A 16,758-nucleotide genomic window follows, 5' to 3' on the forward strand; every position below is an offset into this window, starting at 1 on the left:
GCAGCCACCCAGCAGTAGAGCGGCTGGCAAGGGAGGGGTGAGGAGGTGGAAGAAATGGAGGAGGAGGATGTGAGAGTGGAGGGGAATGAGGGCGGTCTCCTCCTGCCTTTCTCTTCTCCGAGGCATGGAGGAGGGAGGGCTGAGGGATAAGTAGGGGGAGCGGGCAGAATGAGTAGATACAGTGGGTTGTTTGAGGAAGTCATGTGGTAGTACCCCAGCCCTCCCTCCTCCCCTTTGTTCCCTCTGATCTCTACGCTCAAGGCCTTTGGGTGTTAATTAGGAGACCTAGATAATGCCACACTAATGAAAACAAGACCAGTGGTTTCTCTTTCTTTTCAGATAAAGCTTTGGGTTGGGTTTTGAACTGTCTCTGGACATAAGACAGATAGGGATAGAAAGGGAAGAAGAGAGAAAGAGAAAGAAAGAGAGAGAGAGAGAGAGAGAGAGAGAGAGAGAGAGAGAGAGAGAGAGAGAGAGAGAGAGAGAAAGACAGAGGGAGTGAAATACGAGAAAGAAAAGGAGAGAGAAAGCAAGAGAAGGAATGAGGGGGAGAGGTTTCTGAGGTTAAACTATTTTTCCTGTTTCTTGTCACTCGGCACCTCCACACACAATGGCCCAGCGGAGTGTGTCATGAAGGGGAAAAGGAAAATCTCTCCTGTACAGTCAGCACTGTTCTACCTGCTGACCCATTGAGTGGGCGACTACACACACACACACACACACACACACACACACACACACACACACACACACACACACACACACACACACACACACACACACACACAGCTCAATTCTTTGCAGATTGCAGATCCCAACATGTTTGTGTGCAGATGTGTGATCTGTAGCGGGATTAAAGTGGGTAATGTAAGTAGGTGTGGGTTAGCCCTTTAGAGAATCAGAAGAAGTGTTGGTATCTGAGGGAGGTGGTGGGTGAATCGGGGGGCAACATCTTGGGAATAATCCATGCGGGCGGTGCTGGTGTGTCTTTATGTGCTGGCCATTTGTTTGGGTTATCGCAGTGTGTGCCGGAGTAGGTGGATTAGATGGAAACTTAAGAAGCATGGCTGTCTCCATGCAGCTTGGTCCAGGCATCTGTCATTCCTCAGTCCAACACCACACACCCTATAAAACCCAGAACACACAGGCCAGACTGATGCACTTCATTTCAACAACGCTATGCAGAGATGCTGCAGGGAAGGGGGAGACACATGTGTATTCTTCTTTTGAAAGGAAGAAACTATTTTGTTTACAATTCAACCTAGGATGAGCGCCACATTCCTACAGTGTTATGCGTGAGTAAGTCACCCTGGTCATCTCAAAATCAGCGTGCCTTCATCTTCATGTAGGACAGTCAATGTCATTATGTGTTTTAAAATTGTAGATTGCACTTTTTACCTTGGATGGACCTCGCTGCGACATTAGAACTGATCTGTGTTTATTTTAAAAGTGCAGGACAAAAAGAGCGATAGAAAAGGGAAGAAGAATAGAGTTGACTTGTTTGGGGCAACACTCGGCCCCCCCTAAGTGTAAAATGGGATGAGATATTCTGCCTCTCGGACTTAACGTAATGTAAGAGAGTGTGAAATTAAACTGCACAGGAATAAAAAGGGGGCAGTCGTCGTGTGTCGCCGGCTCGGTTATCGAAACATTCAGACAACTGGAACATCGAAAGCTCCAAAAACTTGTACCAATCCCCTTTGTGTAAGGTCCTGAGCAAACATTGTGATATTCGAAAGCCGCTGAGACTCCAAAGCCAGAGTTAGAACGACAAACACAAAGTGCCTCTAAATCCTGCCTCTTCGCAGCACCACACTGTATCAGCGTGTGTGTGTCTTCGTTTTGTGTAACCGTTAATTCCTATCCTTCTCTTCATGTCTTTACATTCCCTGCACCTACACAGCGTCTATAAGCGTACCGCATCTCAAATTGAGTTTAAAAAATGTATTTAAAAAAAATGAAAAGCGAGAAAATGTACCTTTATTAACAACCTAAAGTAGTGTGCAATGGATCGCGTCTGGGTGTCCTCTCGGGTGGACGAGGGAGGTAAGTCAAGTCGGTTATGATGGGCACGTACTCTACATCGCTCAAGCAAACAGCGTGGGCAAGTGAGGGGCCATTGTGTTTGCTGCAGTGGTGATCAGATCCTGTCTAGAGAGTGCAGCGCGTGCAACTGTCGGGAGCGGTGAAGGATACAGCCTGTGCGGCACACCACTAAAACACTGCAGCGTTCAAAGGGAACCACTGCTGCTCCTCTGAGAAGATGCACGTCAAAAGGAGAGAGCACTGAAAGAGTTTTAAAGTCTCAGGAGAGTGCTCGAGCTAAAGCACCGTGTCGTAGGCAGACTGTACTGTTGCGTTCAGTGCCTCGGTGACCGGGCTCATTTTGCATTCTGATAAAGTAATCTTGAGTAATGATGAGGTGACTGACTGTTGTCTCTCTCTCTCGTTGTCCTCGTACAGGTCTCGGAGGTCACGGAGGTCAGGGGGGTCGGAAGCCGTTCCAGTGCAGGTACTGCTCCTACGGTGCCTCTCAGAAGGGAAACCTGAAGACCCATGTCCTGTGTGTCCACCGCATGCCCTTTGACAACAGCCAGTACCCTGACCGCCGTTTCAAACGCTCCCACGTCGACTCGGACGCCTCAGGGAACTCTGAGGATGGGACCACCAGCTACCCCTCGGGAACCCAGGGGGGCATGGCCGAACCCCCTCTTGCTGGAGACCCCCTGCATCCATGACTGATGTCACCTGGCATGGAGGTGCCAGCCTTCCACTCTACACCTACTGTACTCTCTAGAGCCACATAACAGGGACTAGTCACTTTCCTTACTCCCAAAGCACAGCCAGACAAAGGGGAGCATCAGTGACTGTACTGTTTTACCCAGAGCTCGCAGGACATCCTCAGTGTGTATTAATAACAATAACATAACATGCATATAAACTACACATACATATTCATTAATATAAAACGCAGATATGTTAAATGTAGTTATGTGACAAATAGTGGAGACGACTATATTAAAAAGAAAAAAAAGAAAATAGATAACATCCTTAAAGTGACTTTCGTCAAAAAAAGAATCCTGCTTTTATCAGAAAAATGATCCCGTAAACGATTTAGCGACAGTTGGGGAAGATGGAAGAGGCCTGTTAAACACCCCTCTCAGAACATGACACCGGCTGCTGCCATTTGCAGAGGGCGAATGATGAGCAGCCAGTGGAGGCTGGGCAGGCAGCGGCAGTGGTGGGGGGGCCTTGGTGCCAGCCTGACTGGAGCTGTCATCCCAGAGGAAATCAATTCACCCCCCCCCCTCTCATTTTTTCATCTTTCTCGACCCATCAGTCCAGCCCCCTCCACCCTCTGCCCCTACTGCACTACAGGAGTAACCTAACCCTGGTCGACATGTGAGGGGGTCAAACTCAGTTCCATCAGCTGGCCAGAGCCACCCTCCTCCTCCTCCTCCCCCACTTTCTCTCTCTTTAAAACGACTCAAATCCAACATGGCCTCTGGAAGTAAAAAAAAAATCAATGATGTATTTAAAGGAGCCATTAGAGGCACAGAGATGTGTTCTGTGCAATAATGTCATTTATTTGGATATCACCTTACCAGACACTGAGAGGTGGAGTTAATAGAATGTGTTTTATTTCATTGAACTTTCATGTTAGATAATGGTGAAGTCTATTTCTAAGGAGTTGGGTGGTTGTTCTTTGAAATTGAAAGTGTAGATAGTGAAGATGCACATATTGGAATTGGAACCTCTACAACTTGATGTACTGTAACTTTAGTCAGAGGTTGAGTGTTTCGTTTATATGAAGACTGTGACTCTGAAATCTAATGAAGGCACAACACAGGACTTGTTTCCTCAGACACGATGCAGGACTATCTTCCAATAAGCTCCTCTAAAGAAGCTTCAGAACGAACAACAATACATAAAGGTAATCAACCTGCTCCCTGTCTCTAATTTAAATGTATTAGTTACAAAATACACAAAAGGACTTTTTCTACAAACGTATTTTCCAATTCATTTTTAGGTTCCGGACAAAGAGTTTTGTGAGTGTAATTATTGCATGTTTTTTGTGTGTTGATTTTCTATATGCTACTTTATTGAAACAATTAACAAACCATATAGTTTTGATCCTATAAAATCAAGCTGCTTTTAAAAGGCCAAAAAAAAAAGGTTTCACTATACTTCCTTTCGCTGAAGGCTATTGGATAGTGGGGCGTAAACAGAGGATGATGCTTTTTATTGTGTTGGTATGGGAGCAGGGGGGGGGGGGGGGGGGGTGGTTGTTATGCTTCTGACAAAGAGAAATGATCTGGACTTTAAGAAAGTCAGTATCTTCCCTCACAGCCAAGGAGAGCTGAACACTTTAAACCCCAGGGCCTTAACACCACAGCTATGCCTAAAGGAGTTTACAGTCCGCTCAAATACACTGCTCCTATCATTTGAGAGAGAGAACTATGAAAAGAAAGATAGAAAGACAGAAAGAAGGAAGGAAAGAAAGAGAGTATGGATATGTACAGAATGCAGTCGTGGTTTAAATGGGGTCATTTTAATTAGGACATTTCTGTCATTCAGCGATCTACTTACAGTGTTTTTTGTTCGTTTGCTTTCCTGGCATAGTTTCGCACGGCCTTACTGCAGATCGAGTCAATGTAATGCAACTGTTTGTATGATCTCTACCATGGAGCCACAACACTGAGATCCGACTGAAACGACTGTAGTGAGCTTTAGGTTTAAATGCGCCACTGTGCCAGTCTCTTGCTTTTTCGTGTGTGTAGGTACGTGTGTGTGGGTGTGCCTACCTAACTATATTAGAGAAAAATGAACAACAACAAAACGTGAAAAATAAAGGATTCACATTCCATTTCTAGCACTTTTCAGGTTTTCTAGTATATCTGTACGTTTCAAGCTATGCGATATGGAAATGACGCTGTTTGTGACACTGGAAACATCGTTGGTTGCCATCCTCTGTGACGTGTTCGTCCATCCCTCACTGTGCTACTGTTTACCTGTCTGTATTACAAAACAACCCATGTTTTCCCTGAAAATATGTTGCTGTCATGACTCAATTAAGAAACAGATACACATGTACAATTAGAACCTGAAGATCCACTAACAAAGAAGTTAAATCATGTCTATGTATTTCTCTCTGTACACTGTGATCACGGTCACGATACTGTCCACGTTCCTTAGTGAAGTATATTTCTATATCGGAGGTAAAGTAAGTAGAGGATTTTGTTACCACTACTATATGCTTACAACCAGTAGACCACTTTGCATTCAAATATAATTATTGGGCATTATTTATTACTCCACATCAGTTTTACAGACGAGGAGAACAATTCTGATAGCTGTAAATCAAAGTTGCTCTTCTTTTTCAAAAGTCATTTATTCATTGACTCTTCCTGCTGCTGTTAGGACGTCCTGAAGTCTTTGAAGCAAGTACCTTTTAATCCAGTGTTTGACGCAATAAAACCTCTACCTCTGGGAATGCTGGTTTCGTCTGGTCCAACATGCAACATAATAACACTCTTGTGTCAGGCCTTCCGTTAGTAATCCTAATCCGAATCGTTCAGAACTGATCATGAAACTCCTTCGCTGCCAATAACACCTGATGTAATCTAGTAGTGCCGGCACACCTACATGTATATGTGAGTACTATACCGCTGATTACTGTTATTACCGCACACACACGATCTGCTACTGTCAGTCGACAGACACTTACACATTCCAGAGAAACCCAGGTACACAGCCACAGAACACACTGATAAGCGCTCATCCAAGGTGCCGTAATATTTGAAGAGTGTCAAATTGAAAAGAAGCTGGTGATGTGTGGCGCCAAACGAGACTGAATGAGATAGAATGGCTTTCGTAAAAAGCGTAATGAGCGCCACCTGTTACGTCTCACCAGCAAAAGCCTTCACTGTTATGCCTCTAAAGAAAACGTAGGCCTGATGCGTTATATTTTGAGTGTCAGTCTGCAGAGAGAGACTGAGAAAGTGAGGAGGAACTGGAGAGATACGCGAGGGGTAGAAAACCCAGTGAATTTGAAATGTTGTCCCCAACGCCGGCACGTTTTTACTGTTAATGGAGAAATACAGTGCGTGGCATGTTTAATAGGTTTCGTTTTTATTATACAGCGCCGAATAATTAACTTGGAAGCAGAGTGTCACATAGATTTATCTTTTAATTAAAATAGCGTGGTTCACGCATACTTGAGTGGTGGTCCAAATAAACGCAATATCCAAATTTATGTTTTGTTTATCTTCCTGTTAATTATCAGGAGATTGTTCACTGTATAACCCTTCATCTTTTTTTCTTTAACAAAGTTAGGAGGTCTGTATCGCAAGCAATAAACCCTCACAGTCAGATTTTATTAATTTATGGGTAATTACGAGAACGGGGACGAATAAGGTGCTTAGAATGATCCAGGCTCATTTTTATAAACAGTGATGAATGTGCATTGCTGGCTGGCATACAGAGATGATGAAAATAAGCATGATTTTTTTTTTTTTTTATTGTTGGAAATGTGAATAATTTACAATATCTCTGTTCCATCACAGGGCTGAGCATTGTGAAACAACCACCAAGCACAGGACCTCACAGATGCACACTCACAGCATTCAACAATTCACATACAGTAAACACACATGCACAAGCAGTCACACCTACATCCGAACCGTGTGCATTAGTTTCATTTTCTGTCATTCCTGTCACATTGGTGTATTGAGGGCGTCACACTGTAGAACTGCACATTGTATGTTGGTAATGTGCTTAACGTCAGTCTGCTAGCTATAGTTAGTGTTCCAGTGTGAGAAGAGAACAGGCCGCTCCTCATCCCCCAGTGGAAAACCCTGTGTTCATCCCCTCCATCCCGCCAAGCCAAGCTTCACCCTCCAGATAAGACCATCAAAAGGGTGAGTGGCTGTGCAAATGGAATCTCCACCGCTCTGAATGCGGATGATGGTGATCTAATTTTGAGTGAGTGTGTTGTGTGTGTGTCCAGGCTTCCTCTCCTCTAACAGGGGGCTGAGCTGCTGGATCCACGATGTAGCACTCGTCTGGGTCGATGACTGTCGGCTAGATTCTGTAATCTGGCTGATAGCTCCGTTAGTGTCGTGCGAAGAGAGGGTTTGGCCCGTCGTCAGTCAGTCTCTCTCTCCCACGTTTCCCCAATGGGTGAAAGTCCCTGGGCTAGGAAATCCCACCTGATCCAGGGACTCAAAAATGGGATTGATATGTGGCTCATTGTCTAAAATGTTTCTATGTTTCTATAGAAGCATCTCAACTCCTTGTAGCCCAAGGTCATTTTACCTTAGGACTGCCTTTACCTTTACCTCAGCATCCAGAGGTATAGACTACTGTAGATAATGTCCCCTTGAGCAAGGTATAATCCAACCAGTTTGACATATGCTGTTTGGTACAGAATGAGGATGTGGCCATACATCTGCATCACAGACCATCGACCATCATAGCATTCATATTGACCTACAAAGCTTTGGCCCAGACACTGGACCTGAATAGTAATGTGCTGAGGGATTTCCTGTGCCATGTCCAATGGAATACATTTAGAGGTCATGGGAGGTCAGAACTGGTAGGTAACTTGAGTGTGTGAAAGGTTTGTGTGTATGCGTACTCATGTTTGATGAGTCATTCGGCATGACAAAATATGTATGTCCCTCGTTGCTCTTACTTTACCTAATTGAGTCCTGTGTGAAAATGCTAGCACACCTATTTCTTTCCCACAAATATCAAAAAGTGTACATTTTTTTAACAACTGAAACAGCTTTTACTGCAATCTAGAGACAATCACTATGCTTAATTCTATGTAAAAAAAAATGTATATTTTTTCTGCATATCAAAGCATCCCTATTGAGCTGTCTGTATTTACACACTCACAGACACAGACACTCCATCACACACACAAACACCCACTTCCTCATTTGCTCACACACACATAATGTCCATTTATACTGACTCTACACACACACACCCACTTGCATACAATCATAATATACACTGCTGCTACTCTGTTGATCACATATCCTGATGCCTAGTTACCTTACCCCTATACATATCTATCTCTACCACTCCAGTATCCCTGCACATTGCAGATATGCTACTGGAACTGACTGACCCTGTAAATAGTATACTTATTTACTTTCTCGTGTTCTTAGTTCTGTTTCTCGTGTTTTTAATCTACCTTATTTTGTATTTAGTAGTACATTGTTATTGAATATTGCATTGTTGGGTTTAGAGCTTGCAAGAAAGGGATTTCATTGTACTTGTGCATGTGATATTAAAATGTGAAACTGGCCAGCAGGCATGCCAGCTAAGATAGTTAGACAAGCTAGCTACTGTAACTTGATTGATAGCCTGAAATTGCTTCTTGGTAGCTCGTAATGAGATTGGGAACCTATCTGGGCTAGCTAAAGCTAACTTAATACAATTGCTAAGTGGCTAGTAGTATTGCAGTGAAAAGAAAACGTTTAACATACATACAGTTGAATTCGGAAGTTTACATATACCTTAGCCAAAGACATTTTAACTCAGTTTTTCACCATTCCTGACATTTAATCCCAGTAAAAAATACCTGTCTTTGGTCAGTTAGGATCGCCACTTAATTTTAAGAATGTGAAATGTCAGAATAATAGCAGAGAGAATTATTTATTTCAGAGGTTATTTCTTTCATCACATTCCCATGGGTCATTGTCCATTTGAAAGACCCATTTGTGACCAAGCTTTAACTTCCTAACTGATGTCTTGAGATGTTGCTTCAATATAGCCACAAAACTTTCCTCCCTTATGATGCCATCTATTTTGTGAAGTTCCCTCCTGCAGCAAAGCACCCCAACAACATGATGCTGCCACCCCCCTGTTTCACGGTTGGGATGGTGTTCTTTGGCTTGCAAGCCTCCCCTTTTTACCTCCAAACATAACGATGGTCATTATGGCCAAACAGTTCTATTTTTGTTTCATCAGACCAGAGGACATTTCTCCAAAAAGTACGATCTTCGTCCCCATGTGCAGTTGCAAACCGTAGTCTGGCTTTTTTATGGCGGTTTTGGAGCAGTGGCTTCTTCCTTGCTGAGCGGCCTTTCAGGTTATGTCGATATAGGACTCGTTTTACTGTGGATATAGATACTTTTGTACCTGTTTCCTGCAGCATCTTCACAAGGTCCTTTGCTGTTGTTCTGGGATTGATTCGCACTTTTCGGACCAAAGTACACTTATCTCTAGGAGACAGAACGCGTCTCCTTACTGAGCAGTGTATACTTGCGTACTATTGTTTGTACAGATTAATGTGGTACCTTCAGGCGTTTGTAAATTGCCTTCAAGGATGAACCAGACTTGTGGAGGTCTACAATTTTTTTTCTGAGGTCTTGGCTGATTTCTTTAGATTTTCCCATGATGTCAAGCAAAGAGACACTGAATTTGAAGGTAGGCCTTCAAATACATCCACAGGTACTCCTCCAATTGACTCAAATTATGTCAGAAGCTTCTAAAGCCATGACATCATTTTCTGGAATTTTCCAAGCTGTTTAAAGGCACAGTCAACATAGTGTATTGTAAACTTCTGACCCACTGGAATTGTGATACCGTGAATTATAAGTGAAATAATCTGTCTGTCAACAATTGTAGGACAAATTTCTTGTGTCATGCACAAAGTAGATGTCCTAACCGACTTGCCAAAACTGTAGTTTGTTAATTAAGGACATTTGTGGAGTGGTTGAAAAACAAGTTTTAATGACTCCAACTTAAGTGTATGTAAACTTCCGAATTAAACTGTATATACATATTTTTTTAAACAGGACAAATCTAAGAGGGCACTTGCATGACACCTCTGTCGATATACTTTTCAAGGTGCATTTGACTATTTGACCATGTTTGATCCGTTGTTCCTCACAGGTCAGGTTCTATCAAGGCCCTAAAACTATAACTGCCGTTTAGCTTGCAGCACTTCAACTACCCTTGCAATAACGAAAAATATATTATTTTTACACTGATTTTACAAGAGCCATTCACTTTACAGAATAAACCTGAACCCTGAACTGTTTAAAAGAAGCTTAGAAGATGGAATGCTGTCAACGTCTCAGTACCCAAAGCGATGAGGCACAGATGTTGCCTGTCTACTTTGTGTTATTATTTGGCACTGTCAGGTAAAGTTAAACCTTTACATAGAGCAGATGCAGATCGTAACATGTGAAGCAGGACATCAACATGTGGAAGGGTGAAGATGTAGTTTAGACGTCAGACAGTAGCCTAATTTATACCTGGCGCTAACATGTGTCCTTTGGCCTGATTTTGTCCACATTTTCAGAAATATGTCTACACAGTGTGTTAAAATGTCTCATATCTGTCCACAATGTGGTCCCTCCTTGTATGCAAATGATTTAACAGCTATTCTTTCAAGATAATATTTATTTATCTATTTTAAGACACATATTGATGCCTTAAGTCAATGATGCCACCTGTCAATGATTTTAGTCGGCGGGATAGTGATGATTTAAATAGTTTCATTGTCCAGATCTGTCTACACTTGTAAGATATCCAGACACCGTGCGTGCCTGACTACCTCCGGGAGCGGTCAGGAAGATCTGATCACAATGCGTATTTTAATTGTCTACACCTGTCTGTAAATGTGAGTCCACAAAGCAAAGTTACATGTATATGGCCTGCAGCACAGTCAAAGAAGTTCATATTTTCAACAGTTTACTAAACAACTACTGATTTAGAACCATGGAGTTACCACAAGTCAGCACAAAGACAGTAGAATCACTGCCTGTGCAATCCCAGCACTGTTTACTCTTAAACGTTTAAACATCAAGGATAGATATACTTAGTTTAACACACTGAAAATAAATGTAAAGATACCAAAAACAATGTTGCTAAATATCATGTGGCTGTCCATGGTACTGATTTCTGCTCCTCTGTGTGTGTGTGTGTGTGTGTGTGTGTGTGTGTGTGTGTGTGTGTGTGTGTGTGTGTGTGTGTGTGTGTGTGAGTGCGCAAGTAAAACTTTTGGGGGACTCAACCTATTTGTAGGCTAGATGAAAGCCAATGCCATCCTCCATCCTCTGTCATTCAGTACACTTTTAGCTTTTGTTGTAATAGGCTACCTAGCTAGAATGCTTGCTAGCCCAACTTCCTCGCACAGGCAACAATGAACCAGCTAAGTTAGTTAGCTAGTTAACATGAGCCTACTAGGATACATCTAGGCTACATATTGAACTTCAATCATCTCAGGCCAGTGGCACAACATATGAATTTATAGTTAGAACAGAATCGCTGTCTTAATAATTTGCCTGTACCACAAATTAAGTCAAAACCACAAGACCAAGTCCCTATCTCCCTCCACGTCTTAGGAAAGGGCCAATTTAGCAAGATAGCTACTGCAGGACATCAACACAAGCAGACCAGAAACAGACACGTTTTTCTGACATTTATGACGTTTTGCTTAGGATGTGATTTGATTGATGTGAAGCCAAATCCAAACTGGCCTCCCTTGGGGGGTGTTTTACTGCGCCAGGACAACCCATAGTTGAGCTCAGCTCAACACTGATTGGCTAATTATTTTATCCTTTTTTTGCAAGGGAGGCCAAATGCTTGCTGGCATCAATCAGATACATGGGCTACACATACTTAGAGAGGGGAGCTGTTTCTCTTGCTCGGGTGATTTCTCCCGTGAGATTCAGCCACTTGCAAATAGACAGAAAAGTATGAAAACAGAGCGACGAAAGAGACATTATTTTATTATTTTTATTGGTCAAAAATTTGGGGAAGCCTGTCTTCGGTAAAAATGGGCCTAATACCTAGGTAAAAAGACAAAGAGACTGGAAGAATCAGTGGAAAATAAAATGGATTCCTCATGACGCAACCATACCGACAACACATTCTCACAATCTCCACTGTGCCCTGTAATATTTCTTATCCTCACACCGACTCTTTCCGTTATTGTTGCCACTCGAACATGAACAGCATACACAATCCAAAATCAATTACACAATTACAGTCAGCTAAAATACACTTTTTTTTTCTTCCTCCCTTTGTTTCTTTCCCACTTTTGCCTCAGTCTCAAACGCTGTGAGTGGGCTGAAAACAGTTCATGTTTGGAGATAAAATATCAGATGTGTTTTGCCTCCAGATATCCATTAAAGTACAGAATGCTGTTTTCTATCACAGATTAGACGCCAGATGTTCCGCCATCTCCACTCATTGCAGATGTAATGGGCTAGAATGCTGCAGTTTGTGACTTTGCTGGCATCCATTCTGTATACCGCACAAGGGAAAACAGTTTGCGATATATAATTATACGCCATCAATACGAAAGGTTTATTTCCTTGCAGCAGAACCAAGCTTTATAAAATGGCAACCATCAAAGCCAGGCGTTCTCTTTTGAAGAGTGAGCTAAGAGTTCCTGTTTGTGTGTGTTTGTTGCGTTTAAAAACATAGGATAGCAGGGCTCACGTGAAACGGGACTGAAGTCAAGAGTATTGCCTCTGCTATTGCATACTCGCTCCATCCTCTTTCCGTATGTGATAACAAGTCCAAAATGTATCACTGGTAGTTTAGCACTGTAAGACTAGATACTACAGACAGTGTAGGACATTCTGTAGACGTGGTAATATGTATGAAACAAATCCAGGGACAGAGAGAGAGAGAGAGTCTAATTCACTAGTTTGTACTTACGGTAAATTAATACTGAGGACCTTTGCTGAGGGTTGAATTTGAACACTGGTTTGGATATTGCTCCAGTGTTTTAATACAGTCAAGGAAAGGTATCGGATTCTCACTCACAACCTTTGCTGTGGTTTCAGACAGATAAATCTCCTCATCGCCTGTTGTGGTGATGCAGTTTCACATTTGATCTTGGAGGATGTGGTCATGAACAATCAAAATCCTAATTATGGATACAGTGCAGCAAGGAAGTTTAAAAAATGGGTCCGGGGTGACCGGTGCTCGTCTATTTGTTTTTATTGAGGTCTCTGTGCAAAGCAACAAAATTGATTCATGTCCTTGTGCTTTTAAGACCCAGACATTCAGAAATGAGGCGGAACGCTGCTTAGAATTTCAAATGCGCTTTTAATACATCCTCCTCTTATTGACGTTTAGGTGGGAATCTGTCTTTTTTATTTCTGTCATTTTAGCGGCATCTTTGTGCGTGTGTGTGTGGTGAGGGGGGAGAATGTGTGTGTGTGGTGAGGGGGGAGAATGTGTGTGTGTGTGGTGAGGGGGGAGAATGTGTGTGTGTGGTGAGGGGGGAGAATGTGTGTGTGTGGTGAGGGGGGAGAATGTGTGTGCGTGTGTGATGGGGAGGAAGCATTTATTCCTCCCGTCGTCTGTCGACAAGCTAGCGAGAGAGACCGGTAAATGGTCATATTTTTTGGGGCGAATTGCGCCGAGGGTCTGATGTCGTTTGTGGAGAGTACTGTTAGATTGATCTGAGCCCTGGAGAAGATATGCTATAGGTCGCACCCCCCCCCCCCCCTCCCCTCTCTACATCCCTCCGTTTGATTAATGATCCAAATATGTGAATAAAAATATCAAAACAACTCGTCAAATAGAGATAGCGAAGATACAAACAGCTTAAGGAGGAAACAGCATGAATAATGAGCTTGTTCCTATTCATACACATATTTTCACCTCCATTTTGCCTTTGCATATAGCAATTTAAAGGTTATTTAACCCTTTTATAATGAAATGCATATTAATGTGTGCAGTGGCAGGATGGGCTAGCATCTACTAAAGCTGATAAGGCAACACTCTATAGAACATTACAGTATTTTCATTACTGTGTGATTATTTCAGCAAATGTCAGTTACACTGCACTTACAGCAGTAACCCTAGCCCTGGACCTAGCCCTAACTCTGGTGGGACTGAGTGGGACAGATAGATTCTAAGTTTGTGTTTGTGCTCCGTGTGGGTGGGAGTGTGTGTGCGTGTGTGTGTGTGTGTACGTGTGTACGTGTGTGTGCATGTGTGTGTATGTGTGTGTATGCGCACGTGCATGAACGTGAGTATTGGAGTGTGTGCTTGCGTGCGTATCTACTCTCGTCTAATGGAGGACACTGTCGATGGTGTGCAGAGAACCAGACGAAGAGGCTGTGAATATGTCGTGGCCATACCAGCCCCCCACCCCCCCCACCCCCACCCCCGTGACAGAGCAGGCCACTAATTGACATTTTTCATTAACAGCGAATTTATGTTCCTATTTCTGTCTGTGATAATGACCATTCCTTTGGAGAGAAGTAGAGTCTGTTTAATTATGACAAAAAGGAGGGTCTTTTTTACACTCTCTACCGCATGGTGGTTCAGAGGGTAGGGGAGAGGGGAAATACAGTATGTCACATAACAAAGTAACTGGGCCATATCGTAGAACCACATTGTGGAAATGATTACCTTCCTCCCAGAGGCTGCAATGTGCTTATATTGGCTTGAAAATAGGCCTTATCATAGCCCAAAATACTAGAATTATACAATTGTATCAGAGGTGAATTTTAAGATCAAATCTGCCCATATTTGATCTTAAAATGCATATCTATCTCAAACCCACCCCAGTGCACATCAACTATACATGCATTCAGTATATTCACAGGAGGTAGTATAACGTCGTCAAGCGTCTTGTGGAGAGTTGAGTCTCACGAGAGAGGATAGGAATTCTGTCCCATTTGCATACAAAGCTAAGCAGATCCGCTATCATATGATTAGGGGGAGTAATTAAAACAGATGTAACTCTAACACTTCCTTAAGTACCGATAATTAATATGTAATTATGCACTCATTTAAAGAGAAGTTAGCACATCTGATAGAGGCAGACATGGAATGTAAGTCTGTGGTCCCAATTACTGTCATTACAAAAAGTCTGCTCCTCATTTAAGCTATCAAAAAACAAAAATTAAACGATTCTCTGTGACGGCGAAAGATAAAACGTCTTCCCTTTTAATATTTTCATCGCACACGTTTTTTTTCAAGAAACAGAGTCACCATCAGTAGCCGAAAGAGAGTGGGGTGGGAGACAATCATGTTACGTGCCCTACAGTTCACAAGGTCCTATTAAAACCACAGTCTTCAGTAATGTGAGGTCAAAAGGGCCCGTGACAACCTCTTTGCTTTCCTTCATCTTAGTCTCAGCGTGACGCAAGGCCCAGGTATTTCAATCCACCAAACAACCCCTGCTGTGCCTCCTCTCATGTCTTCTATTCTCCCCCTGTTTCACTCTGTCACCCTCTCCCCCTTATCCCGTGTTCAACCACACAAACGCTCCCTTTGATTCTGCAAGCAAGCACAACCAAGGAGAGGACAGACACTCTTTTCTTTTATCCTCCGAGGGGAACAGAGGGAGAGGGGTACAGTACACCCTCTCTGGTGGATCTGAGAAGCAATGGGCATCAGAACCCCCCCCATTGAGGGGCCAGCGAGCACAGTGGGTGTCCCGCTCCACAACCTCACAGTGCCGCATCCTCCCTGTTTCCCCTGTCTGTAAAACAAGAGAGCACCTTGGGCGGCAGCGTGAAGCCTTCCGCCGTCGTTACAGCGACGCACAGCTGATCAACAGCCGGCCTGACAACTCAATTCAGCTACCACCTGCTAGCTGTCAATCACAGAGGAGAGAGGTGGTGGGATGGGGAGGGGGGTGTCCTGGGGCTATTGATGGAGCTGTCAGAGAAGAGATGAGACATGCCCGTCGAAGCTCTCACTCACTACCTCTCTCTCTCTCTCTCTCTCTCTCTCTCTCTCTCTCTTCTCCTGATCACTCCATCTGTAGCCAGGGTTCCCTCTTTATCCTTCATTATGCCCTCTACACATACCGCCACGTGTACGCACATCATAGTTAAACAATAACCATTGCAGCACCACCCTTGACTGTGTGTTGTTCCTTTGCTTGTTTCTGATTCGTCCATAGATATGCCAGCGTCTTCCATTTCCTCTGCGCCATGCTGTGGGGGAGAAAGAGCGCCTCTCCCCACTCATTTACCATTACCATCTCTCTTTTCCCCACAAGCAGAGAAAGGCACAGGCAAAGGCACCCAACTCCATCACCAGCGCTTCTAATCCCATTTTAATAATGCAACGCTTCAAAACAGAACACCTGTTGCTAAGATGTGCTGATCCAAATATCAAGGGGATTAATTAAAAGTCAATTACATTCGTTTGGTTTTTGAAGGGTGATCGGGCGAGATACAGAATGATTCTGTGAACACAGGTAGCCCAGCCTCTTGATTTCAAATGCAGTTTTATTAGGGGTCCATTAGAACCTTGCTACTCGCCTGCTCTGTTGAGATGGCATTCTCTTCAAATGTAATGAGCATTTTAGTTTCATCTTTTAAGGTGCATAACTTTGTGTTATGCATAATTGAAAAAATGCTAATAACTAAAATGTTTATTTCCTTCTTCCTGTGTGTGATTTGTGGTTGGATCACAAAGGGAATCAACCCTACCAAGCATTCTACGAGGCTCAGGGTGAGATGGGTTTGTTTGTCCTAGAAAATAGACTATTCTCACACAGAGGATAATAGCGTGGCTGAATGACAGAGCGAACGAGGGGTAGAGGAGAGAGGGGGGCAGATAGCAGCTCTGTAGGAGTCAGTACTGTACCCACCCGGCCATTGTACTGTGGCTCCTTCTGTCTGGCTGGGAGGCAGCGTTTAAGGAGATCTTTGCCCTCTGTGAAACAGCCACAATGGGACGTTTGACCTGTGTGTATCAGAGGAGAGGCAACACATTTGGCTGGCTTGTCCCACACCGCCTCTCTAG

At 43.3% G+C, this 16,758-nt stretch overlaps 1 protein-coding gene across 3 annotated transcripts in view; it reads left to right on the forward strand.

Annotated features, from left to right (window-relative positions):
- The window catches only part of LOC110506377 (zinc finger protein 536), a 203,120-nt gene extending 200,081 nt beyond the window's left edge, over nucleotides 1–3,039 (forward strand). For all 3 annotated transcript variants that reach the window (XM_090222128.1, XM_090222126.1, XM_090222127.1), the window contains exon 7: nucleotides 2,464–3,039. In XM_090222128.1, coding sequence (XP_090078254.1) covers nucleotides 2,464–2,738 — 275 coding nt within the window. In that variant the 3' untranslated portion in view covers nucleotides 2,739–3,039. The remainder of the gene's footprint in view (nucleotides 1–2,463) is intronic.
- Nucleotides 3,040–16,758: the final 13,719 nt, after the last annotated feature.

This window comes from Oncorhynchus mykiss, chromosome 26 (assembly GCF_057628025.1).
Source record: "Oncorhynchus mykiss isolate SJ-2025 chromosome 26, ASM5762802v1, whole genome shotgun sequence".
NCBI lineage: Eukaryota > Metazoa > Chordata > Actinopteri > Salmoniformes > Salmonidae > Oncorhynchus > Oncorhynchus mykiss.